General features: G+C 43.3%; 11 protein-coding genes across 11 annotated transcripts; 3 read left to right on the forward strand and 8 right to left on the reverse strand. All coding sequences in view use genetic code 12, as the record gives it.

Moving 5' to 3' along the window:
* Positions 1 to 32: 32 nt before the first annotated feature.
* LODBEIA_P02570 (uncharacterized protein) lies at positions 33 to 1694 on the reverse strand (the record flags this gene model as incomplete). The annotated part of the gene is made up of 1 exon (XM_066972583.1): positions 33 to 1694. The coding sequence occupies one exon, from the start codon at positions 1692 to 1694 to the stop codon at positions 33 to 35; it is 1662 nt and encodes a 553-aa protein (XP_066827195.1).
* A 1156-nt stretch (positions 1695 to 2850) lies between these two features.
* LODBEIA_P02580 (uncharacterized protein) lies at positions 2851 to 5226 on the reverse strand (the record flags this gene model as incomplete). The annotated part of the gene is made up of 1 exon (XM_066972594.1): positions 2851 to 5226. One exon carries the CDS (start codon positions 5224 to 5226, stop codon positions 2851 to 2853), a length of 2376 nt encoding a protein of 791 aa, XP_066827196.1.
* A 1223-nt stretch (positions 5227 to 6449) lies between these two features.
* On the reverse strand, positions 6450 to 8864 carry LODBEIA_P02590 (uncharacterized protein; the record flags this gene model as incomplete). The annotated part of the gene is made up of 1 exon (XM_066972605.1): positions 6450 to 8864. The coding sequence occupies one exon, from the start codon at positions 8862 to 8864 to the stop codon at positions 6450 to 6452; it is 2415 nt and encodes an 804-aa protein (XP_066827197.1).
* A 1855-nt stretch (positions 8865 to 10719) lies between these two features.
* LODBEIA_P02600 (uncharacterized protein) lies at positions 10720 to 11301 on the forward strand (the record flags this gene model as incomplete). The annotated part of the gene is made up of 1 exon (XM_066972617.1): positions 10720 to 11301. The coding sequence occupies one exon, from the start codon at positions 10720 to 10722 to the stop codon at positions 11299 to 11301; it is 582 nt and encodes a 193-aa protein (XP_066827198.1).
* Positions 11302 to 11528: 227 nt separating this feature from the next.
* On the reverse strand, positions 11529 to 12635 carry LODBEIA_P02610 (mitochondrial 54S ribosomal protein mL44; the record flags this gene model as incomplete). Its single annotated transcript, XM_066972628.1, has 1 exon — positions 11529 to 12635. One exon carries the CDS (start codon positions 12633 to 12635, stop codon positions 11529 to 11531), a length of 1107 nt encoding a protein of 368 aa, XP_066827199.1.
* Positions 12636 to 13335: 700 nt separating this feature from the next.
* On the forward strand, positions 13336 to 13667 carry LODBEIA_P02620 (uncharacterized protein; the record flags this gene model as incomplete). The annotated part of the gene is made up of 2 exons (XM_066972639.1): positions 13336 to 13515; positions 13572 to 13667. The coding sequence occupies 2 exons, from the start codon at positions 13336 to 13338 to the stop codon at positions 13665 to 13667; spliced, it is 276 nt and encodes a 91-aa protein (XP_066827200.1).
* Positions 13668 to 13748: 81 nt separating this feature from the next.
* LODBEIA_P02630 (uncharacterized protein) lies at positions 13749 to 15041 on the reverse strand (the record flags this gene model as incomplete). The annotated part of the gene is made up of 1 exon (XM_066972650.1): positions 13749 to 15041. One exon carries the CDS (start codon positions 15039 to 15041, stop codon positions 13749 to 13751), a length of 1293 nt encoding a protein of 430 aa, XP_066827201.1.
* A 1173-nt stretch (positions 15042 to 16214) lies between these two features.
* Positions 16215 to 17000, reverse strand: LODBEIA_P02640 (uncharacterized protein; the record flags this gene model as incomplete). The annotated part of the gene is made up of 1 exon (XM_066972661.1): positions 16215 to 17000. The coding sequence occupies one exon, from the start codon at positions 16998 to 17000 to the stop codon at positions 16215 to 16217; it is 786 nt and encodes a 261-aa protein (XP_066827202.1).
* A 208-nt stretch (positions 17001 to 17208) lies between these two features.
* LODBEIA_P02650 (uncharacterized protein) lies at positions 17209 to 17862 on the forward strand (the record flags this gene model as incomplete). Its single annotated transcript, XM_066972672.1, has 1 exon — positions 17209 to 17862. The coding sequence occupies one exon, from the start codon at positions 17209 to 17211 to the stop codon at positions 17860 to 17862; it is 654 nt and encodes a 217-aa protein (XP_066827203.1).
* Positions 17863 to 18707: 845 nt separating this feature from the next.
* Positions 18708 to 22481, reverse strand: LODBEIA_P02660 (uncharacterized protein; the record flags this gene model as incomplete). The annotated part of the gene is made up of 1 exon (XM_066972683.1): positions 18708 to 22481. The coding sequence occupies one exon, from the start codon at positions 22479 to 22481 to the stop codon at positions 18708 to 18710; it is 3774 nt and encodes a 1257-aa protein (XP_066827204.1).
* Positions 22482 to 23263: 782 nt separating this feature from the next.
* On the reverse strand, positions 23264 to 23860 carry LODBEIA_P02670 (uncharacterized protein; the record flags this gene model as incomplete). The annotated part of the gene is made up of 1 exon (XM_066972694.1): positions 23264 to 23860. One exon carries the CDS (start codon positions 23858 to 23860, stop codon positions 23264 to 23266), a length of 597 nt encoding a protein of 198 aa, XP_066827205.1.
* Positions 23861 to 24873: the final 1013 nt, after the last annotated feature.

The following is a 24873-nucleotide window of genomic DNA, read 5'->3' on the forward strand; positions in this document are numbered from 1 at the left end:
TCTAAACCTCTCACGCTGAAAACGCTTTGTCCCTATTCCTTTTCCATTCCTTTTTCCATTTCCTCCTTCTTTTCTTCTTTCTCCTCCTTCTCTACCGCTGGACTCTTCTCCGCTGCCGGAGTCTTCTCCTTGCTATCCTTGATTTCTTCTTCCTGCTCTGATGTCTTTTTCTCATCATCAATCTTGACATTCTCCAACTTCTCCTTTATACCCTTGACACCAGAATCAGGTTTCTTCTCGGCATCTTTGGAGCCATCCATAATTGTCTCTTTTGGAATGGAAAAAGTACCCAGGCTCTTGTCCAAATTCACCAACGGACTTGAAACTGGCGGTGTATTGTTTTTCCCATTTGTAGCTAGACTAGCACTGGAGTTATTTTTCGAACCAATTTTGCCCAAGTTATGAGTCGAGTTATTGGGGGAATTCCCCATGAATGGACTGGCTTTTCCAGCACCGTTGCTATGCTTCTTTTGTATTCTTTGAGGTTGGAAAACCGTTTGGAATTTTTCATTCAACCCATATCTTTTCAATGCTCTCCTCTTCAAAATCTCAATGTAACCGGGACGGCCTCTGATTGCATTTAGGCCAAACTCTGCGCCATCCTTGTCTAAAAAGTTCAATTCGCCTTGACTTTCATCTTCATCGCCAATCATAAAGTCTCCATCTCTCTCGGGAGATAAGAATCCCAATTGCTCATTATACTCAGTTGAGTCAATTTGGAAATTGCCCGCTTCCAAATCACTTACGAATGAAAAGATAAAGTCTTGTAAATTTATGGCAATGACTAACTTGGTGTCGAAATCGCGTCCAAACAAGATAATTTGGCCCCATGTCCCATTAGGTCCGGGGCACAAGTCCATGGCTACTTGGTTGCCGATATTATCCTTGAGCAAGACTATCCAACCTCTATGGTAATAGACTGGTTGAATGGAGTTTGGTGGAATTGATCTTTGATGACTAATGAATGTGTTTGAAGGTTTTGAATGTTGATGCAGACCACTTGAACCTTCCTTCACATCCAAATTTTGCAGCTGTTGTTGCTGTTGCTGCAGCTGTTGTTGTTTTTGAGCCAAGTATTGTTGTGCTTCCAATCTTTCTGCCACTTTATTCCACATCATATTTTCTTCAACTATACTTTCCAAATCCAACAAGACTAAGCCCATGACTAAACCAGTGGGTTTGCCGCCTCTAAACTGTCCATCGTGTCTCTTGTAAAATTGTCTAAAATCCTCAGGTAACCTTCGAGATCCACATTTCAAATCCTGCAAAAACTCATCCAAGTCTGCAGTTGTTACGCCGTCATTTAAATAATCGTCAATTTCAGGGTACTCTTCGTCTATCCAGTGCTCGATTCTGTCCCATAACGAGTCCATAGATGGCAACGGAGGCAAGCCATTGGAGTCAAAGCTTTGCATGGGGACATCATTGACATGTTGTTGATGTTGATCTTGTTTCTGTAGTTGGCTCTGCGACGACTTCATCCCGGGTCTGTAGAACCCGGCACTCCCGTCATTCAAAGAAGTAGTCGAGCCATTCATGTCGGCGTTTAACTGTAGCGTAGAGCCACCCAGCGACAATGCGTTCGACAACTCGGCGTCGCCAGATCTGTTCTTGTAGGGCGAATTGTAAGAAGCATAATGGTCATCGGTGGTTATTGAGTGGACAAATGCTTTGAAACTGTCAAGTACTCCCATGATGTATTCTATCTCTTTCTTTTCCCTTCCTTATTGAAAAAGAAAGTCAAAAAAAAAAAAAAAAAGGTAGGATTTGGTTGTTTCTTTCCGGCGGTTTGGCAAGGGTGTTGGTTGTTGGTGACAGTGAAATAAATGGGAAATTTTAACGTCTTTCGGGAAACGCGAATGTGACGTTTTAATTCCTCGTCTTTTGCTTCTTGACCAATTTAGAGAAAAAAAAAAAAAACACAGGAGACGAAGAAGAAGAAGAAGAAGAGAGTGGTTAGAGTTGAAATTCGAGGTTGATATGGTTCAAATGGGATGTTGAGTTACTATAGTGCTCTCTCTCTCTCTTACTTTGCAACTGTAGAAGAACGTATTTTGAACTTCAAACTGGAGGTCGGATGTAATGTAGAATTGAAGTGGGCGCAAATTGTATCATAAACTGAATATTTTTGAGGTAGCAACTACTTTCCAGTGACCACCACTGGCTACTACTAACACTAGCACCATCACTGCCATTACTACCTTTCCCCTCCCCCCGTGTTTGTCTCCTCAGTCGCGGTGGTACCATTACAATTACTACATGCCAGGGAGACGTGATTGCAAATTCCCACTGCAACAATAAGGCGACGAAACATAACAGAAAATAGGGCAATTAAGGCGCCTCACGCGGAAGCTTTGGGGCAACAGAAAAGAAAGGAAACGGCGTGTCCGCTTGCTCAAATTCCGTGTTTATTTATGTCGTGAATGTCGTGGATGTCGTGAATGTCGCGAATGTCGCGAATGTCGCGAATGTCGTGAGTGTCGTGAGTGTCGTGAGTGTCGTGAGTGTCGTGAGTGTCGTGAATGTCGTGAGTGTCGTGAGTGTCGTGAGTGTCGTGAGTGTCGTGAGTGTCGTGAGTGTCGTGAATGTCGCCAACGTCGCGCCCCCTGTTCATGCTCTCTCCGTTCACTGCGCCACCGCTCCCCTCCCCTCCCATGACCCGCACACACGGCCAGTGCATCCCGTTTCAGGTTTCTCGAAAAATGCCTCTATAGTATTATGTGTGTAAAGAAAACATATGTGTATAGTCTATTTACTCACGTGACTCCCGCTCCCACCCCCACCGAACCCCTTACTACCCCCCCCCCATATAACTTGTTTGTTAGCTTTCTTTTTTTTTCTTTTTTGGCTTCACTTTCGGCTATCACTGAGCAAATATTCACCAATCGTTTCACCAAAAAACTCTAATACCAAATCCTTGTCTTCAAGGTCCGTCAATTTGACAACCTGGCGTATGATCTTGTAATTTATCAAATCGGAAACTTTTGAATCGTGTTGGTAATTTGCGTCATTCAACACTTGGTCTCTGATCCAATGTGCCGCAGTGGGGATCTCTCCGCTACTTCTCTTGGAAATCAACATCAAGTAATGCTTCAATCTGATAAACTTCGAGGCGCAGCGCGAGTCTTGGCAGTGTTGGCTGTCCTTGGGAACCAACTCGGTGGCAATCAACTTGATCACGAGTCGGATAAAGCCGGGGAATTTGCCATTGCCATTGATAATCTCATTGACGCTGTATCTTTGATCAAGCCCATTGTCGTCAACATCGTTAATCTCTTCAATGGTCTTGCCAACGCAGCCGCGTGTTGGTGCCGAAGACTTTTTGGGCGCAGCACTGCCATTTATGCCATTGATGCCATTTGTGCCACTTGTGCCATTCGACTGCAACTGACCTTCTTCATCGGCGCCAGCCAAGCTCGTGCTTGAATTGTACCCGTTCAAATAGACATTGCCATTAACCAACAAGTCGTTGCCTTCGCTAAGGTACCGGTCAAACCACGAAAAGTCGTAGCCAATGAAGTCGTGGTAATTCAACCCCCACGAATCTAGAGACTTGAACCAAAACTTCTCATTTATCGTTGAGTCCAAATGATGGGCAAGTTTCATATTGAGTTCCACCTTCAGCAACGGTATGTAAAAATTTGGTTTAAACTTGAGTATAGCTTTCGAAAGCAAACTTGTAAATGTCAGAAACGCGGCATTTTCAAAATCGGTAATCTGAATCTCCATTGGCCGAAACTCAACTCTCCAACCGGGTCTCCGAGTAAAATCAACGGCACCACCACTTCCTTCTTCCTCTTCAGGGGTGGCTTCATAAAGTGCTGGTGGCTTGAACCTAATAGTTTGCCAATTTGTGCTTTGGATATTCTCGAAATGGTCATTGCTCAAATTGTTATCCTGGTCTATTCGCTCGCTGAAAATGACCAAGGGGTCTCGAATGAATAAATGCGCAAAATGCGTCGCCAATTGCTTATCAAATTGTCCCAGCTTCTCGTTGACCAACCGCTCGTAAACTTTTTTATTGATGGGAGGATTCAAGTCGTTAAATTCAGTTTTAAAGTAGTTGGTGTCGTAATTGCCGTCACCAAGGTAGTTATCAACCGAATCATACCTAGACTTGGGCACTTGTTGAATGGGTTTGCCGTCTTTTGTATATAAATTATGCAAATCGCCATATTCGTTGACACCATGCTTGTTGATGTCAAGGTCATGGCAGCAATCAATGTCCAAGCCTCCAAACAAATGATGCTCCTTATATGGTTCTTCTTGCTTTTCAATAAAAGTACGGTCATCAACGGCACCGCAAATGACATTCCATCGAACGTCTTGATTGACCAAATAACCTTTGAAAATGGGCGCCGCGCCAGTCAAACTCAACATTATCGGTGCAATTGGTATCAAAGAGTCGTACAAGTACCTCGCCTCGTCGATATTCAGACACTGCATGGTGATTTGTAAGCAACTTGAGCCCATTCCAAATCCCATGGAATCCATGTAAACATAGCCAGGTTTCGAGGCACCCAAGAATGGTTCCTTGTCGCTCTTGAACAATTGTCTATTTGTGGGTATTGAGTCATCGAGCAACTTGGTGTTTTTATCGGGGTACATTGGCAAATTGATGGCCACTTTGTGACCCTTGCGTTTCCGGATATTCGCCGTCAATGTAGGGAAACGAGCATGTCTATTGATGATTTCATCCGGTAAGAAAAGCGACTGCGACGCTGGCCCAATGGCCTTAGCAGGCGGTGAAGTGAAGTTGGGACATCCCATTCTGGGGTAACTAGTCAATGTCAATGGCTTGATGTTATTGGGTAATTCTTCTCGACTCAATTGCCTCCTTTTAGCCATATTCTCTTCAACGTATACATAGTCATCGAGTTTGTTACCGTTATATGGTCTCAAGGGAGTCCCTTCAAGCATATACCGTCCATATTCCGGGTGGAACGAGACATTTTCCGCTTGAGCCTTGGGCAAGGCCTTTGCTTCATCGTTCAAATCATGCAAGATGTAATCTTTATCGATGGCCAACTTCGCCGTTTGATGTTGATCGTCGAGGTCAACCAACATGTACTCAACCTCGTCGCCCCATAAAAACTCATCGTGGTTGCGGCGATGATGTTGTTTGAAAATGTTGATTAGCTGAGTGATACCATTGTCGCGCACATGTTCGTTGTATTTCTTGGATTCGTGCCAGTCTAGTGGAGTCCCCAATGATAGCAAGCCCATGGATCCGCTATACTTTTAATGAGTTTGTGGATGTCAAAGAATCCTGTGATTGATGGCAAAAATAATGAAAATTTGGGATGAGAGATGGGCGGGCGGAATGGAAAACTAGAGAATGGTAAAGATGCAACCCCCGGTGGTGAATGGTTCAGCAGCAAAAAAAAAAAAATGGATGGACTTGTTGAAAATTTCCTTTTCCCTTAAACGGCGCGGGTAATAGTAGTAGTAGTAGTAGGAGTAGTATCAGTAGTGGTAATGGCAGTACACAGTGGTGGCTCTTGGTTCAGTAGAATTATTGGTGGTTGATTGCTTCTTTAATTGAATTGGAGCTGAAAAAAAAAAAAAAAATATAAAAAAAAAAAAAACTCAGAAACTTCGTTTAATATTTTTATCGGCAACTCCCGCTAGATCGTTGCAGATAATCAAGGCCCGATTGAGAGATGTAGTGGATGTAGTGATGCAGCAATGGAGAAGTACATTTTATTTATTCAAGAGAGCAACCAAATTAAGCCAGGAACGAGAAAGAAATTGGCTGTTGACGGTGGGACAGCAGTCTAGCCAAGCGTCGTGGTGGTGGGCGATAGCCGCAGCTGGGACACGCCTGTCTGTCGAGACTATCTATACTGGAAAACATCCTTCCCCTCTCCCTCCCTCTCCCTCCCTCTCTCCAAGGTTTCGTTATCGCAACCCACTCGAATGGGAGTAAACCCGAGGGCCAATTACTAATCAGATGGGTGCCTCCGCTTCTTCTTCTCCGCTGGCATCGACCACATAAAGAGTACGAGAAAAAGCATAAGCCAACCGCGGTCTCCATATCTCTACACTCTCGTATACCAGAAGTAGATATAACCTTGTCTAAAACAAAAACCATGCCATCGACTTAGTCTGCGGTTTGTAGTTTGTCCAAACATCGTCCACTTAACTGCTCCAGCAAAACCTCCTCCTCTCATTTGGCTGCGAAAAAAAGAAAGCAAAAAAAAAAAAAAATGGCTGTGGCATCGCGGCAGGGGGGAAGGGCAAAGAAGCTTGAAAGACAACATTGCACGTGCACACACGGTAACAGCAATGGAAAAAAAATGATGCAAATTATTTCCTATTTCGGCCATCCCCGTCCTCGTAACTCCGTCGAGGGAAAAAAACGGGTAGGGGAAATCTTGACCTAGACTTACATATTTGTACTGATCAATACAGTTTGGGATTATATTGTTCCTTTCTATACTCTGTCTTTAGTATAAACCGTCAATGTTACTTACAGTACATCCTTCTTCGCCTTGTTTCCTCTCGACCAACTCTCCGATAACTAGAGCATCTTTTTCGCCTGCCTTGTCTAAAGTTTGCAAGACCTGATCGACATTGCTCTTCTCGACAATCAAAACCATTCCGATACCCAAGTTGAACGTCTTCAAGATGTCGTGGTATGGAACATTGCCCTGTTTGCCGAACCATTTGAAAATTTCCGGTACTTGCCATTTGCTGATGTCAACTTGGGCTTGTAGATTCTTTGGTATTGCTCTGGGGATGTTTTCGACTAACCCGCCGCCCGTGATGTGGGCCAACCCGAGAAGAAGATCCTGTTGTATGCTTGGTAGTAATTGTTTGACATATATTTTGGTTGGCACCAAGACCTCTTCACCAATGGTCTTGCTTGTGTTCCAGGGCGCAGGTGATGTGTACTCGAATTTGCTAATCTCAATGATCTTGCGCACTAGTGAAAAGCCATTGGAGTGGATGCCGTCTGATCTCAATCCAATAAGAACATTGCCTGCCTTCATCTCCAGTATTTTGGGCAAGATCTTGTCCTTGTTGACGGCACCAACAGCAGTACCATTGGTGTCATAGTGGCCCTCTTCGTACATTCCCGGCATCTCCGAAGTTTCCCCACCAACTAATGCACACCCGGCTTGAATGCACCCATCGGCTACACCCTCAACAAACTGAGCAGCAATTTCAACATCCAACTTGCCCGTGGCAAAATAGTCGAGGAACATTAAAGGCTCAGCACCTTGAACAACCAAGTCATTGACATTCATGGCAACTAAGTCAATACCCACCGTGTTGTGGATGTTCATGATTTGGGCAATTCTCAACTTGGTGCCCACCCCATCAGTAGCGGCAACCAACAAAGTTTCCGCCGTGTCGTAACCAGCGGCTTTCAAGTCAAACAAGCCTCCAAATCCACCGATATCGGAATCGGCACCGGCCCTCGACGTGGACTTGACTTTCGCCTTGATGGTTTGCACCAACAAATTACCATTATCGACAGAAACACCGGCGTCGGCATAAGTGACACCCTGTTGCTGATTAGTATTACTGTTCTGCTGCTGCTGCTTGAGGTACTCATCAGCATCACGGAATGCTCGATGGGCAATATCTTTTCTGTTGTATTTCTTGTTGAAGGAAACGTGGTCGACTCCAACGTATGCTTTATCGACTGACTCTCTCAATGTAGTAGCAATGGCAGTGGCTGCAATGACTCTGCCTCCACTTGTAACAATTTTACCATCTTTCTCGCTCGTGCCCGCATGGAAGATAAAAGTGTCACTAGGCAACGGTTCCTTGATGGTGATTTCATCGCCCTTGCCATACGATTCAGGGTATCCGCCCGCTGACATGACCACCGTTGTGGAAAACAAAGGTTTGGTGGCTATCTCCACCGAGTCCAATCTATGTTCAGCAGCAGCAAGCATCACTTGAGCCAAATCGGTTTCTTCAGTTAACAAGGGCAACACAGTTTGCGTTTCAGGGTCGCCGAATCTGACATTGTATTCCAACACTTTTGGTTGCTTCGACGGGGTCAACATTATCCCCGTAAAGAGAATACCAGTCATGGGGAAGCCATCTTTTCTCATACCATCGATGGTTGGCTTGATGATTTCCTGGTCAATCTTGGCGAGAATGTCTTTTGTGGCAATGGGGGCTGGTGCATAAGCGCCCATGCCACCAGTGTTGAGTCCCTTGTCACCATCTCCAATCCTCTTGTGGTCTTGAGCAGCGGGCAAGTTGTAAAAAGAGTAGCCATCCGTGATTGTCAAGATACTCAATTCGTCACCTTCGAGAAACTCTTCAATAACAATTTCGTTTCCGGCATCTCCAAAATTCTTATCAACCATGATTTTGTTCAAACCTTCAAGAGCCTCTTCTTTAGTCTCGGGGATCAAAACACCTTTACCTGCGGCAATCCCATCGGCTTTCAAAACAATCTTGTAATCAACTTGTTCAATGTGTTTCTTTGCTTCTTCAAAACTGGTGAAATTTGCATATTGGGCAGTGGGGATCTTGTGCTTTTTCATAAAGTCCTTGGAAAAGGCCTTTGAGCCTTCCATAACTGCCGCTTTGGCGCTGGGTCCAAACACGGGAATACCAACGCTGGTGAAGATCGAGGTTATTCCATCAACCAAAGGTTGCTCGGGACCAGGCACAACCAAATTGATTTTTTTCTCAAGGGCAAACTTCTGCAACTTGTCGAAATCCAGCGGGGATGAGCCAAGAGGCACATTGGTGAATTTTGACGATGGAGATGACGTCGTGCCTCCATTGCCTGGTGCAACGTATATATGGTTGACAGTAGGCGATTGCAACAATCTCCATACTATAGCATGTTCTCTACCACCATTACCAACAACAAGAATATTGAGGGACATTCTGTAAAAAATATGGTTCCACCTGTGAAAGTGTTGATGAGATGACTTGAACGATGTGGATCGTGGAGCGTGAGAGAGCGATGGTTTGTAAAAGTTGCAACATTTTTTTTTTTCTCCTGTAACTGTAACTGCAACTATTGACTGAAAAAAAAAACAAGAGCGGATGTTGAGATGCATCAAGTTAATAATATTAGTTTCTGACTCCGGTCAAAGGAAGATCTACTGAGATCGTGGGAAGGGCTAGTCCTTACACTTTAAAGATGACAGCTAGCTTGTCAAGGCTCAAGATCAGTCTTTGAAGTAGAATGTAATACGAGTCCTTTGAGATGGAGTTCACGAGTTTTGGTGAAATTTTGCATTTTATTCCTCTTTTTCTTTCACAGAGAATTTGCTGCAAAATGACTCAACGATCAAAAATCAAGTTTTTGAATTGGCCCAAACCCTGTACCTTTCAATCTTTTAAAGTTGTTTGAGATGAAACTACAGGTACCAGAGACACACTTGTTGACGAAAAGGGGAAACTTCTCTGACAAGATCTGAAATCTGCAAGAGATTCCAGATCCTCCAGTTCGTGTGGCTGCTTTTCTACTTTTCCCACAAACTGTCCGCTTTTTCCAGATCTCTAGCTATCGCGATTTTTAAAGATTCTTCCCCATTTATCACTACTTAAATGAAAGGGAGCAAAATGTCGCCAACGTTGTTGTTACTTTTTGCAGTTTTCAAGCGCGCAGACCCTAATAGAAATCTTGTATGAACAAGCTGCAGCTGGAATCCATCCAGTGTCAAGCTGGTCAACAATAAGGAGACTGGAAAATGTTCCTCCAGGTTGTACATCATATATATCATCCTTGACAAGTGCCTGATTTAGTGTTTAACAAGTTTGGTGGTTGGTTGGCCTTTTTGACCAGCACAGCGTCCACGCTTCGGCCACTTGGTCTAGTTAATACCACATTGGCATTGACAGCTAGCCGCGAGAAAAATGCACCCCTTTTTCGTTACTTTTGCAAGAGAAGAAGCGTGTGTGTGTGTGTGGGGGGGGGGGGGGAAGGGGGGGGGAAAGGTTCTTGATTGCATCTCATTTACAATAAAGACAATCTTGTCATCATCCTGTCGGCTTATGTTTTGATCCGCTCTGGCCAATAACGATCCTGCCAGTTCAATCCCGACTATTTTTTGACTTTTTTGTTTTAAAATTAAAGAAGACAGCTTTAGCCTGAAGTGTCGGACAGGAGTTGAACAGTAGATTCTATGCAGTAATACATTAGTTTCAATCCAATAGGTGCTGCAAAGCGGATCTCTTTAATTCTCCTCCTCTACAAATCAAGACCTCTGGCGTTGTAGATGAGATTTGCATGCACATTAGACGTTCCCATTGGCTATTGGCTGAAACTTCTGCAGCTATTGAATATAAGCCACCTAACATTGCGTCTCCCTATGTCTCTTTCTCCCTGTCATAATTAGTGGGTTTTTTTCTCTCCTAACCATCACCACCACTACTACTACTACGGGCCCGATCGCTATTGAACGGGCTGGAGGTAATTAATCTGACGGACAGACAGACAGGTGCCCTCTTTGTTAAACGGATGCAACACAAGTCGAATTTATTTGAGCCATCCGATTGTAAATCATTTGCTTTGATGGTTATGCTTTTTTAATTCCCGATGCAGTGTAAAGATTTAGGACTACAGACATTCAAACATTTGATTATCAGATTAATCTACTGTCTACATATTGCATTCAATCTTTTATAAATATATTTAATGCCGTTCGACTTTTTCAGGGTTCTTGAGTCGAGTTGAATACTCTTGCTAGCAGGTGTAACCTCTTCTTCTTCTTCTGCTTCAAACAAAAAAACATGGTTTCTTTCAACAGCGTCGTTGCTTTAGCATTTGCATTCACTTCAACTTACTCCTTCTCGCTTTTACACGATGAAGCCGGCTTTGCCATCTTGCCCCCCACCGATAAAGTGTTGCAACATTTGGAAGAAGCAGGTAAGAAAGACTCGTCTCAACAGTATGAAGTCGTCACTACTGTTCATCAAAACGGTGAAATAATCCAAGTTAATTTACACACGCATCAAATTAGACGTATTGGCAAATTCCAATACAACTACGACAACTCGGCTTACAATGACGAAAGCAAGAGAGACCAAGTTTTCAACAAGAGAACTATCGAGGACTCAGATTTGCAGCAATGTTTCAACGAAGAGGAGGATTTCGAAACCTCGCAATGTGGATTCGATTTCATAGGCTATAACGAAGCTAGCAACTGCACTGCTGATGCCACCAAGTATTCGTGTGTCTTGGATGTCATGAAGCAACAAGATGCGACTTTGAAGCTCATGGATATGGACTCGGTGCCTGCGCAAGTCAGATGTTACCACAAGTTGTCCACTGCCCAATCTGACAAGGTCACTGGTGGTGCTTGCGCCAAGTAGAGCTGTCATTGGTTTAGCTACTAGATCTCTTCTTTTTTTTTTTTTTTCCTCAAAACTTTCCGAAATTCGTATATATACTTCTTTGAATTTTAAATTTTAATTGATTTCATTGCAGAAGCGATTCCATCTCCCCCAGTGTCTCTAATATTAATGCTAAATCTATATACAGTAACAAAAAACACCACAACACTGGGTGGGAGACTGTGAAGTGGTTCATTACAGGTTCATCAGATAGCCACGTCTCCTAGCCCAACAACACCTTCGAATTTGTGGTTTGCGTCGCTTGGCACGCTGATTTGATCACCTTCAGCTGTAATGGGCGAGTACAAATAGTAAGCCAATAAACTATTGATCGATGCACGAGTTTGCGCTTCTTTTAAACTTGACCCGATACCTTCGCCCAATTTTTCGTTACCAACAAAGACCCCAGCTAAAAACTGCGGACTGGCGGATTTCCTACCTGTTTCAGCAATTAACCTAATAGCAACGGGTTCTTCAAATTGCAATTTATCGCATAATCTAACCAACTCGTTGATGGGTTGGCTAAACTGGAACATTTCCGCCAACGGTACTTTTCTTGATAATATGTGGTCCTGGATAAACTGCTTGGCTGCCTCTTCGCTGCAATGAGTATAGATGCCTCCGATTATTGATCTTACAGCGGCGGCGTATGCAATATCTTCCTTGGTCAAATGTTGTTGCTGCTGGCTCAAGACTTCTTCAATACCGGCAACTTGAATATTTTGAGACTTGGCGTCCTCGTCCAAGAATCTCAATCTACCATATTTCAAAAACTCAGATTGCTTACCCAAGAATTTATCCAACTTGGTCAATTCGTCAACTTCGATACCCCAGCTCCTGCCTATACTCAGCAATGCCTCAACCCCCATCAACGAGTCGACCGCGGCATTATGTATCGGCATTGGCAACCTAGGATAATGCAAAAGAAGATACTCAGCAACGTAATAACTCAACAATGTTTTGCCAACTGTATTTAACCCAAAATTATTAGCTAATCCATCATTTTTCGCAACTGGCAAGCTGTTGAGACACTGCGACAAGGTATTTAATTGGAATTTGGGACTTAGGTTGAGTCTGCTGTGTAATGCTACAAGCAAAGGCGATTGCTCCGATGTAGACTCAGGTAATCTGTGAATGTAGATGTTGGATTGGTATTCATTATTGAGTGCAGCAGCAATTGGCTCGTTCTCGGTGGAATCTGAAGTCGCCTGCTTCACGCGAGATGAATAAGAAAATGAACGCGTGCCTATCCAAGATTCCAGTAGCCTCAATATGGGCCTCACTTGTGGCCGAAGCACTGCCTGTCTGAGCATGGGTATGGCGGTAAATGAATGAACGTAGATGGATGTGCTTTTGGCTCACCGATTTGAAAAAAAAAAAAATTTTTAGTAGTGTCTTTTTTTTTTCTCCCTCTTAAAGGGAGGGTTCAGGAATTTGGCAACCACAGCAATCGATCCACATACTTCAACACTTGCAATCTGAACAAGTTAACTTGTAAAAAGGAGGGGGGTCGCATTCGATTCTAGCAGTGAATGAAGATGAAGCCCTTCAAGTCAATGAGCCTGACTCTGAGGCGGAAGTGAGGCAGGGTAACTCGTCGAGGAAACAGAGAAGCAGGTTCCGCACGAACAGTGTTACCCTTCGCTTTCCCACCCCCCCTTTAGAACATACGTGAAACTGCAAAATTCCACCTCTACGATCCTGTAAAAAATACAACCCCCTTCTCTCAAAGTACAACCCTAGGTCCAGATCAACTTCCACCTCGTTGTCTTTCCATTTTCCAATGAAGAAGTAGCAGAGGTGTGGTGCTTCAAAGTGTTGCAAAAAAAAGGTAGGGAAAAAGTCGTGTGCCATCGCAATTTTCGAGCCTCCAGTTTTACAACCAACCAACCAACCACCACCAAAAAAAAAGAAAGGGAAGACAGCCAGAGCGACTTGAAGAAACAACCATAACTTGGAACATACAGATACAAGACACACACGAGACAGACATACATACACACACACGGCACAATGCACGCTCCACCTTTAAGCTTTGCAGCAATTGCAACCATGTCTTCAGTCGTGGTCCTCTACGTTGGCTTGAAGTCACCTTTGAAATACAAATACCTCAAGGAAAGTAGAATCAGTCCCAAGGCGGATTTGGCGTGGAGAGATAGCGCTGAGAAGTGGTTGGAAGACAACAAGAGTGTGGTGTAAAGAAATGGCGGAGGACGGTGTTTTTACTTTTTTTTTTTGCATTGATTCAGTTCTTGGGTGGAGGTAGAGTCTTTAGTTATTTATCAACTTTAATGAAAAATGTTACAATATTTATCAAGATACGATTCATCTTGAACGCTTTGTAGAGTTTTTTTTTTGGCAAATGCAATCTATATATGTATAATTGTTTTTTGTCAACTTTTTGCTTTTTTCTTTCTTTCTAACGGCTATGCTGTGCCTTTTTGGATTTGGTCCAATTCAACAACTTCTTCACTGGCGTGTTTCAACTTGACCCAGTCGCTTTCCAATTTGATAAAACACCACATCCAACGTCTGAAAATCTCCAACACTTCAATGACAACGTACCCGAAGGAATAGACGTCGTACCCAAAGAGAAAAGTTGAAAAAACATGAAGGATTTTAAACTGTCCTTCTTGGGTGAGCCCTTCGTTGATAATAAATAGTTTCAATACCCAGATGTACCTGAGAAAGAAATCAATGCAAACGGCCAAGTCGTACACAACGTCGGGATAAACAGTATGGCTTCTCAATACTCTAAACTTCTCCCGTGGGTTAAAGAGCTTGTTGAACAAGGGAAGAGACCAATCCATCTTGACGTCCCATACGAATGCAAAGGTGGAATTGACAGCTGAGGCGAAATACCACCAGTAGTTCAAGTATCGGAGCTGGAGAATCAACTCGCCCGATGTGCGTTGCTCCTCCGTGGAATGCAACAATTTGGTCTTGATTAGCGCATTGACGGTGAGCGGGCCCAACCCCGTGGAATACTTGAGTAAATTGTACAAGTGTTGTTTCTTGCCCGTGATGGAATACTCGTACCAGCATTGCTTGATCCGAATGAGGATGGGGATGCACAATATAACAAGCTCAATGTCATGGTTATAAGCTCTCGACTCGCTAATGTAGTAGCTCCATATAAAGAGCCCAAAATCATTGAGCACTTTGGCGTACGAAACCAACGTGTCACTAATCAAGATATCATTGGTTCGCATATTCATGGAGCTGATGCCACCGCGTATAACTCGAAGCATGGTTGTGTATATGCGGACTTGCCCCGGTGTAGCACCTTTATCAGAAAACAATTGATAAACGGTATATCCAAACAGAAGCACGGGGATACCATAATACGCAAGCTTCAAGTCCTTATTGTAGTACTGGATAAGTTTGAACACGATCCAACTACCAAGATTAACCACGGCAACACGTTTGAGATTCAGCCATATCCCTTTGATCAATCGGGCATTTTCCTTATCATCGGCAGGTACAGTCGTGGCATATTCCCCCGTTGCTATCCCCTTGTCGTCCAACAGGGTATAATTATGCGGCGAGTAGGATAAATTGAGCAAACGTAGCACATTGATGGGTGTGAATTGGAAAAGTATGACGTTGAGCAGCATCCACAACGTGAGTCCCAATTCAATCAATAGCAATATTCGAAATGGGAGCGGAATGAGATCTTTAAATAAGATGGCGTCTGTTTCGCCCTGGCGTTCATTCATTGTGGAAAAATGTTCTTTTGTCAATGCAGAGTAGTTGGAATTGACGACAAAAGCAGCAACAGCATCTAAGGAGATATCTTGATGGTGGTGCTACTAGTGCTGGTGGTGGTGGTGGTGTTTTCATAAAGCAACTTTTTTTTTTTCTTTTTTCCTCGAAACAAGTGGGAACAGAATTGCGCTTTTTTGCTTCCCATGTCTTCCGAGAGGTACCATATGGGAGGACCCCTTCCAGCGAACTCGATTCTTGCAAACCAGAGAAAGACGTTTACGGTTTAATACATGACTCACAAGTAGAAAGTGTGATGAAATGAAATGCAATGAGTCAAAGAATCCACAATCTTTCTTTTCTTCTCGAAAAACAAAAAAAAAAGGAAGGCTTCAGACGTGCCTTCCACTCGGAAAGTACACGATTTAAAAATGTTGATAATCAGTAAAAAAAAATTCATGATTAGCATGGAAAAAACATCACTAGCCCTGCTAAAGTGGATTCTGAACTTCTCACTCCACTCCATTCCTGTCTCATCTCTGATAAAAAACGCATCAACATGACACCATTGTAGATGCGTTTTCAATCATATATACATAATGAAAATCGAGGTTTTCACAATACCTGAAAGAACGGGAAATAAAAGTTAGTACCACTGTCCACATCTCGTTGTAACTAAAGAGAAGCTTTGCATATGGATATTTTATAGCATCAGAATTTTCAGTGTTTGGCTAATAATCGAATCGGTCAGCGTCCTGTAAATAGGCCCTCCGTCTGGGGCGACATCTTTGTCATCATTATAAAAATCCATATTTTAAAAAAAAGGCTTCTCGAGAAAAAGAGCTCGACGATTGAAACATACAATTGAATCTGAGATTCGAGGTTGTTTGTAGATGTGAAGAAGAAGAAGATGACGAGGTCCAAGTGGTAGGAAGTTTTTTTTCTCCCAGTTTTTTTTTCATGGTTTCAAGATTCCGCGAAGAGCTTCAAAAACCATGCGCTACCATATGTGAGAGTGTAGAGGCTGGCTACACCTGGGTGGATGTCGGCATTTGAATGAGACCTTAGGAGCATGGACCCCCTGGCATACAGCGCATGAAGAAGATTGACTATACGGCATCTGCTGCCACAGCCTGAGAAAAAGTGGAACCAAAAATCTCAAAAAAAAAAAAAAGTGCATTAAAACTCTATTTCTTGCCTCGAAGTTTCCCCTTTGATTTTTCCTTACGGGTGTTTGCTCGACGTTCAGCTTTACTCAAGTATCTAAATTTCTTCTTGGGTTTCTTTTCCTTGCTAGGCTTAGCAACTCCGCAGAACACGGCGTAATTCTTAGCTCGCTTGACTGATTTTTCCAATACTTGGTCTGATTTCTGCAAGTCGACATTATTGGATTTGGCGGCTTCTTCCAAGGAGCTGGAGCTAAACAGTGGATGATCGATGGAATCAATGGTTACCGTCGTGGTGTCGTCATCGAATCCATCGTTGGAACTGGGTTGGTAAACTTCCGTGCGATGTAGTATCCCCTTCAATGGCCTAGTCTCATGATCGGCGCCACCATCACCATCTTCTTCATCGTCGTCACCATTTCGATCCACTTCGCCATCCTGGTCATCGAATCCATCCCAGTTATCTTCTCCATCTTCTGCACCATCGTCATCATCGGAAGGAGCAAGATCACCATTGATCATGGCGATTTCCTTGGCCTTTTCATTGAATTCAGTCAATTGATTCTCCAAGTCCTGCTTTCTCTCATCTCGCAACTGCTTACGCTCAGCTATCTTTGCCAACCGTTCCTGTTCCTTATTGTACTCCTGCGCTTTCTTTTGTCGTTGCACTTTACGCTTGTGAAACCCAGTTAAATACTCGTGTCTCTTGTCTTTATCGAATGTGACCTCGTTGACCAGGTGTTTTTTAGCTTGTCTTTGAGCATAGCTCTTGCCTCCCGTAAGGATCTCTCTGTTCTGTCTCACCATCGCAAATATCGATACATATATATATATGCATATGTATATGTATATTTGTATATATGGTGACCTCCTTGTTGCAACCGATTAGATGGACTTGCGATGCGATGTGTGCCGCAAAAAAAAAAACACCAAAAGAAAAGGGAATCAACTTTGGAGCACAAATCCAATTTCAAACCTCCAAACCTCCCACCAGCAAGTCATCATCAACCATCAAATGGACAATACCACCAATTTAAATCTATTCTTGAAATCGCTAGATCAAGCAATATCCCAATACGAGCCAACACTAGCGCCACTCCTATCCAAGACAATCGATGAACATCTAGCAGCCTGCGCAACTGCAACCGCCAAGATCCACTTTCTCAATAATTTTCAATATGTATTGATATCGACGGTTTTCTCATATCTCAAGAGCTTGGGGGTCGACACAGACCAGCATCCAATTAAGAAGGAACTAGCGCGGGTCAAGAGTTACATGATGCGAGCCAAGGCGCTTGAACAGAACAACCACGCCCATAAGGACTCGGCGAAAAGGGAGCAGGATCAACAGAGAGCTAAAGATTTCATTGCCCAGACTTTGGGTCGCAAGAGCGGGGACGCTAGCACCGTGAGCGATGTGGGGCCCGCTATCAGCACGCAGAGCTTCCAGGGTAAGCACACTCGATTCCAAGGTAATGAGTCGGATAGTGAGGCGGAGAACGTGGCGGCAGCAAAAGGAAAGAGCAAGTCCGCTCCACGGGGGAAAGTGGATAAGCAGCACAAGGGTGATAGAGCGAGTCTGAGTTTAAAGCTGAAGATACTGGGCAAAGTTGGCAAGCATTTGAAATCGGGGAAGCTGTCGCGCTCTTCCAAACCCAACAAGAAGTAATCATTGGGGACTTAGTTCACTTCAAAGGATGCAACTATTTATTAGCCTCGTCCCTTTTCTTTTTCGAGTATCTAGCTGTTGACTGAGTAGTGCTTGACTAGATACTTTATGATGAAAAGTTCTCAAATATCCAAACCTACTGCGTCTCTAGAACCCTTCCAAGGTAGCGCGCACCCACCTTTCCCATTTCAACAAGCAGAAACTTGTCTGCACTCGCCATTTCCACACCCCAATGAGATGTAGATGTCAGCCAACTCAAAACAGGCAGATGAAAACCACGACGCCCAACTAGCAAGATGGGGATACCTAATCTTGGTCGCGACGTACTTCCTATTCCTAGCCACCCTAAACTCATTTTTCCAGCTATGGTCATACGTAATTCATCCGCTTGAATCAGTGATGCCCCAGGTGCACGCTCGACTAAGTTGGTATTTCGGGATGTTGGACTCGTTGGTGTTGAAGTTGTGGTGTATCTATGTTGTCGTTTGGATATGGTCCGTTGTGTCTTGGACCGGGTTGACTTTGTTCCTGCATTCCAAGGGGATCCAGAATTTGAAACTGTGATGAGCTAGGAATCCTCAATGCCAGTTTTGATGGACGGGGTTAGTAAAGTCACCAAGATGAATCGTTTCTAAAAAAAATGTATTGTTGAAATTTTAATCTATATCAGAACTAAATAAATGCAAAAGGAAACAAAAAAGAAAAAAATACCAAAAACCAAATACCAAAAACCAAATCAACCTCCATCTACAAACTCCCTACCCTCTTCACCTTCGTGGATTTTCCTCAACTTTGTTCTCAAAAAAAAAAAAATTAGTTAACCTCCTTTCTTTTTTTTTTTTCTTTCAAAAATAGAATAGTTTAATCTCATACTCATCTTTCAAATTCTTTTCCACAAAATGGTACAATTCCATCAATAAATGAGGGAACCGATCGTTGAAATACTTGTAAAAGCCATCGGGGAAAGGACCCATTTTCTCTTGTAAAGTCTTGGGCAATTCGTCGTAATGACGAGACTTGTTCCGCACTGCTCGGATCAAGTCGGCCAATTTCTCCGTTTGGTACATTCTATAAGTTCCCAAATTTTCAATCAATTCGTCATCCAAGGCTGATCTCCAATCCAAGTTGTGGACTGTCTCCGCGTGAGTTTCCAAACTTGTCAAAAGCTCACTAGGTTCTTTGCGGTTGACTCTATCAACTGTGTCGCTGATTTTGATAATAAACTCCAATCGTTTGTGGTTTGACCAGAATAAAGGATGCTTCATAATCGTGGCTGTGTTTGGACGCTTGGCGGGATCAGCATCGATAAGCTTCGAGACCAAGTCAATTGACTCGTACTTATCATGGGGGCATTTCTGCAACAACATCGAAAGATCATACTCTCCCTTGATGATGTTTCCCTCGCGCATGTACCGGTCTCCAAAGGGATGGTACCCGTTGGTTAAAATGTAGAAATAAACGCATCCGAGGGAAAAGATGTCAATGGCTTTCGTGAGTCTCTTGCCCATGCCCAGACCCAGGCCCAAAGACGTGGCGTCGGCGACTGCGCCGCTACCGGAATGAACCGATGAAACAGAGTCGGGGGAAATGTCCATTCCATCATAGTGAAGCAAGAGCTCGGGAGCTCTCCAACCCGAAGTCCCCGATGCTGCATGCTGAGTCGTGGCTCTAAACGACGACTGGTCGTTGTCCAATTTTTTGCACAACCCAAAGTCGGAAATCAATAATCGAACATTGTTTTCGTCCCTAACGTTTTCCTGGATTTTCGTCTTTTGAACTTGACTCTTTTTTACATTGGCCACCAAGATGTTTTGAGGCTTGATGTCTCGATGGACAATTTTCAATGAATGCAAATAATGTAACCCGCTAGCGAGCTGGTAAAGGATGTCATTCCTCCTGGGGATGCACAAGTCGCCAACTTTCTGCGGCTTTTCAATGATATCTTCCAAAGTACATAAACACAACTCCAATGCAATGTACAAGAATTTTTCCGATTCGGAACTTTGCGAACAGAAATAACGAATGACATTGGGGTGGTCGTCTGATTCTTGCAAGAGCCGAACTTCATGATTGGCAACGTCGTAAAAGTCAAGCAACATGCGCTTGACTGCAACTGGTCTATTCTCGAACGAGCCTTGGAAAACAACCGTTCCATGCGACCCGTAGCCCAAGATTTTGTCGGAGATGACGAGATTGTTTTCAATCTGGAGCTTCTTCTTGGACTTGGTTGGTGGCAACGGCACGCTTTGGATGAGGCTCTTTGTAGAAATAACTTCATCCTCAGTGTCGTGGTCTTCGCCGTTTTCCTCGGCAGTTTCATCCATATCGTCCCTCGACTTGTTTTTGTTTAAATGCTTGCCTCCGCGTTTCCCACCGCGACTGCCTCGTTTTCTTTTCTTTTTCGTTGCAGGCTCTTCTTCAATTCCTGCTTCTGTCTCTGCTCCAGCTTCTGCTTCTACTTCGTTGTTGGCGTTGCCTTCTTGCTCAAGCTCCGCCGTGATTGTTCTGGCGTCTTGTTCTTGTACGTGTTTTTGTACTTGTTCTTGTTCTTGTACTTGTTCTTGTTCTTGTTCTTGTTCTTGTTCTTGTTCTTGTTCTTGTTCTTGTTCTTGTTCTTCTCCCTGATCTGCCTCAGGCTCAACAATTCTCACCATTTTTTTCTTCTTCTTCTTTGGTTCTGGAGACTCTCCATCTAAAGGCTTTGCGCCATCAGAATAAGTTTCATCAAGAAATGTCCCTACAGGTTTCTCAACCAACATTAAGTCAGAGGCCCTTGGAGCTTCGTTTGCTTGTTGTGCTCGCTCGGCCTTTTCCAAAATTTCATCTTCTTGAGCACTAACCTCGGCATAATTGCCATCTGTTTCCAAATCGCGAATTATCCTCAATTCGCCAAGTAGTCTTTTCACATGTTTATTTGACCTACCAAAAGTAAGCACAATGAGAAGCACAATCAACAAGACTCCGAGATCTTCGAGGATTCGCTTGATAATGGCACCCAGGCCAAGTGAGGAGATTTTCAATTCCACGGCTGGAGGCCCCTGTACTTTTTTCTTGACTGGCTCAATCATGATGATGTCCGATCCAACAGTTGAAATCTTGGCTGGGAACCGGATACCATCGATGATATTGGGGATGCTTTGCTGACCTATATCCTGCGCCGGCTCTTGAGTTGCATAACTTCCATCACCAATTCTCTTGATACTTGCACGCAACGTGAATCTCGAAACCGGCTGATAAGACGTGTCACCTGAAAGCTCAACAACACGATGAATGCCGCTAATCAACTCCTCGATATGTTGAGGAGTGTCATCCGACAATTGGTACTTTTCGATAAAAGTGTACGCTTCATTGACTTCAGCAGAATAACTGTTCAACATTGCTTGATATTTGGACAACGGAGCACTTTTAATCAATGTGGGGTAATTTTTAAAACTCATGGCAATCCATTGATTGCAATCCGAAGTCTTGTTTAGGAAAACCAAATCGTTACTGTTACCATCATTCGTTTGCAAATCATTCAACACTTTTAACGGGTGTGGCAACAAGATATATTCGTTATCTCGTTTCTCATTGCGGAAAACGTCAAAAATATTAACAGCCAAAGCAGGCAATTTACTAATCCAAATGGGCGTGCCCATATCTTTATTGATGGCTAGTAACGAGCGATCGTGAAATGGTGTAAAATACAACTTGTCAAGCGATTCCTGGTTTTGCATAATCAAATCGTTATCAATGTTGTTTGGTACCCATTGAGAATAGGTGACATTCCACACAATGTTGCTATTGGCTTTCGAATGGATGCTCAATTCATACGTTGTTTTACCAATCATTATAGTGTCATCCTGTGTTGATTTTGGTGGAAGTGCAGAAGTGGCAACGGGGCATTCTTCTTGGTTGCCAAATGAAGATTTGATTTCGCCAGTGTGGATGTTTAAATTGTAAAGCGACGTTTTCCTAGTTCCGGTATAGATCTTGTCGTCTCCACTTAGCGAAAAAGGTGACTCCATCACTAGTGATTTTATGCTAGTTGGCAATTTATTGAGACCGAAATTTGGCGTGAAATAGAATAGAGTTCCGTCGTCATAAGGCTCAACAAACCATAGTATGTTTGATTGCAGTTTGGCACTAGAAGTGAGGTTATTTTGGTTTGAGTTGTTTGCGTGAACTTTTACCAAAGGTTCGTCGATTGGCAAAGTCCAAATAATGGAACCACTTTTGCGTTCCAAGCCGTGTAAGTTCCCGTTGACGTCGCTAATTAGTAGCAAATCTTGTAGTTCGCAGTCATTAATAGATCTAAATCTCAACGGTAGTATGGATGAAATCCGCTGGTTATAATTCTGATTAAGAATTTGATTTTGATCTTGATGATATAGATATTGTTGCTGTTGTTGTTGTTGTTGCTGCTGCTGCTGTTGGCGTTGTAGCTGCTGCTGTAGTTCGGGTTGACTCACAGTTTGGCGTGGGTGTTGCCCTTGTTCTTGTTGTTGCTGTTGTTGTTGAATTAACTCATTGGTACCACCAAATGTTTTCACCGATTGTACTGATAGTCGTGGTGAGCAAAACGTTAGAGCTATAAATATCAATGAAAGGAAAGGTGTCAAAAGGGATAGTACATGCATATTGGGTGGTGGTGGCTACAAACGGTGGCGATGAATATGAAGTTGGAGGTGGAGGTGATAATAATTAGTCCCGTTGGGTATATGTATATGTGCCGTCTAGTACCCTGTTTGAGCGATATGAAAATTTTTACTACTCGGTTGGAAAGATTGGATGATGAGAAAGCTAAAACTGTAAGGTATATTGGGCGGAGGGAAGGCGGGGGGTTTGGAAGGGGTCTATATGATGAGTTGAGTCAATGGTAAAAAAAAAAAAAATCCAGTTATTTCAATTACGATGATGATGAATGATGATAACCACGACGACGACTTTGATAGAAGCTGATGAACGTCTATGGACCTGCCACCCTTAAAATTTTTCCAGTGGTTGCAGCAGTTGGTGGTATATCTGGTGGTGTGTAACCCCCCTGGGCAAAAATTTTGATGAATTTTTTTTTACTGCGTCTTGGTCTTTCCCTGTCAGCTCTCTCTCTCTGTGGTGGTTTTGATGGGTGATGTATTATCACCCACTACAACACACATTGCGGGGTGTTATACATAATACACCACTGCAACCACCAGAGACGTGCAAGAGCGTACATCTCAAAGGTATGGAGCAGGTGGAAGAAGGAGCAAGAGGCGAGAGGGAAGTGCTGAGAGACGAAAGACATTTTCCATCTTAGGTTTGAATATTTTTCATCATTATTTATATGGGGGCTAGGGGCCTAAGGGGCTAAGGCCTAAGGGGCTAAGGCCTAGGGCCATGAAAACTAGCTAAACTTGGCATACCTCTCTCGCAGCTGGCTTTACTTTTCCAAAGTTGTTTCGTCGCTGCATTCGACTTTCATTTCGTCCAAGATATCGGTGGTTTTGACTTGCCGTTGGTCTGCGATCAAGGTGATTAGTTGCAAAGCCACATCTTTCAACTCGTTGTATTTCTTTAGCTGTTGGATATGTTTCTTTATTATGAGTTCCGGGTGCTGGTTTCCCTCTAATTCGTGGATTAGTGTCAGGCATTGCTGTTTGATTTCGTCGAGGCTCTTTTCTTTTAGCAATAGGCGCTGCTGCTCTTCCATCAGTATGTTTGACGACGTTGTCACTGTAGATGTGGGTGAAGGCGAATAGGGATGTGGTTGTGAATGTGGTTGCACATTGGCTGCTGAAGTATTTATGGATAACTCTGAAGATGAAGGTGGATGAAGGTGGTTCGCGTCGTTCGGCTGGTTCGCGTGATTGGTGCAGCTCTGGCTAGGTGTATGACTATAGTCCTTGTCATCCTGGCTGCTGCCACTGACAACGCTGGCAATACTGGTATCAGTGGTTCGCTGGACCAATTTATTGTGATTATTACTATTATGATCAATAAGCGTTTCTGTGGAATCTAGGCTTTTCGATGTCATCATACTAGTAGATTGTGATTGATACTGTTGCTGTTGCTGGGAAATTGGATGGTACGAAGTTGTAGTCATGTACTAATTCAATTTTTTTTCACTGCTGATAAACCCACAATAAAAGACGACACTCGTACGGGGGAGGGGCTAGGGGAAAATGATGGACGTGGGGGGGGGGGGGAAATAAATGTGGGCTATCAGATATGTATGTGGAAAATATAAGGTTGATTTGACGAAATGAAATAAACAGCAGATAGGGTTAGTTATTTGACTAGTTGGTACGTTTAATTGGTTGTAGTTAAATGTGACGTGTATATGCGAAGGTTCTATTAATGATCTAGTATCCTCTAGTCTACAAGTTTCTCTAGAAAAAAAAAAGCAGGAGGGATTCGAAAGTCAAAAGTGAAAATGAAAAAAGTCAAGGCGGGAGGGTTGTTATATATATGCCGATGGTGTGGGATGTAGTATTATGGAGAGTGATATTCGAGTTTGGCGTCTCTGGGTGTGTGAGAGTGAGTGTTGGATCGTTTGGTATCTATAATGTATGAAATATGAAATGAAAACTTTATAACTTTATCGGCGCTACTGATGAATCGCTTTAATCTCGGAAGTAGCTATTGATGGGGCGAGGAGATTGGCGGTAAGCAGGTTGGTTAGGACGGAACGGTATGGTTTCAAAGAGAAAGAAGAGAAGATAAGAAGCAGAAGAAGAAGAAGAAAAGGAGAAAAACAAGACAGTAGTGGAGGCTGTTGGCGAAAGGTTGAGGTATGTAGTGGAAGGTTGTTGATGTGAACTGAAGAAGTTGTCGCTTTTATTGTAAGCTTCTCACACTGTTGAATTTTTCACAGTTAACTCCCACCAGAGCTATACATCAACATACATCAATGTACATGATTTAAACCAGCAACAACAACAGGTGACTACTACTGCTACTACTAGCACTTGTACTACTACTGCTACAGCGACGACGACTACTACTTCGACCAAAGTCAGTTTACTGCGCTGTACCGAAAAACGCATCAAA

This window comes from Lodderomyces beijingensis (assembly GCF_963989305.1).
Source record: "Lodderomyces beijingensis strain CBS 14171 genome assembly, chromosome: 1".
In the NCBI taxonomy this organism is placed as follows: domain Eukaryota; kingdom Fungi; phylum Ascomycota; class Pichiomycetes; order Serinales; family Debaryomycetaceae; genus Lodderomyces; species Lodderomyces beijingensis.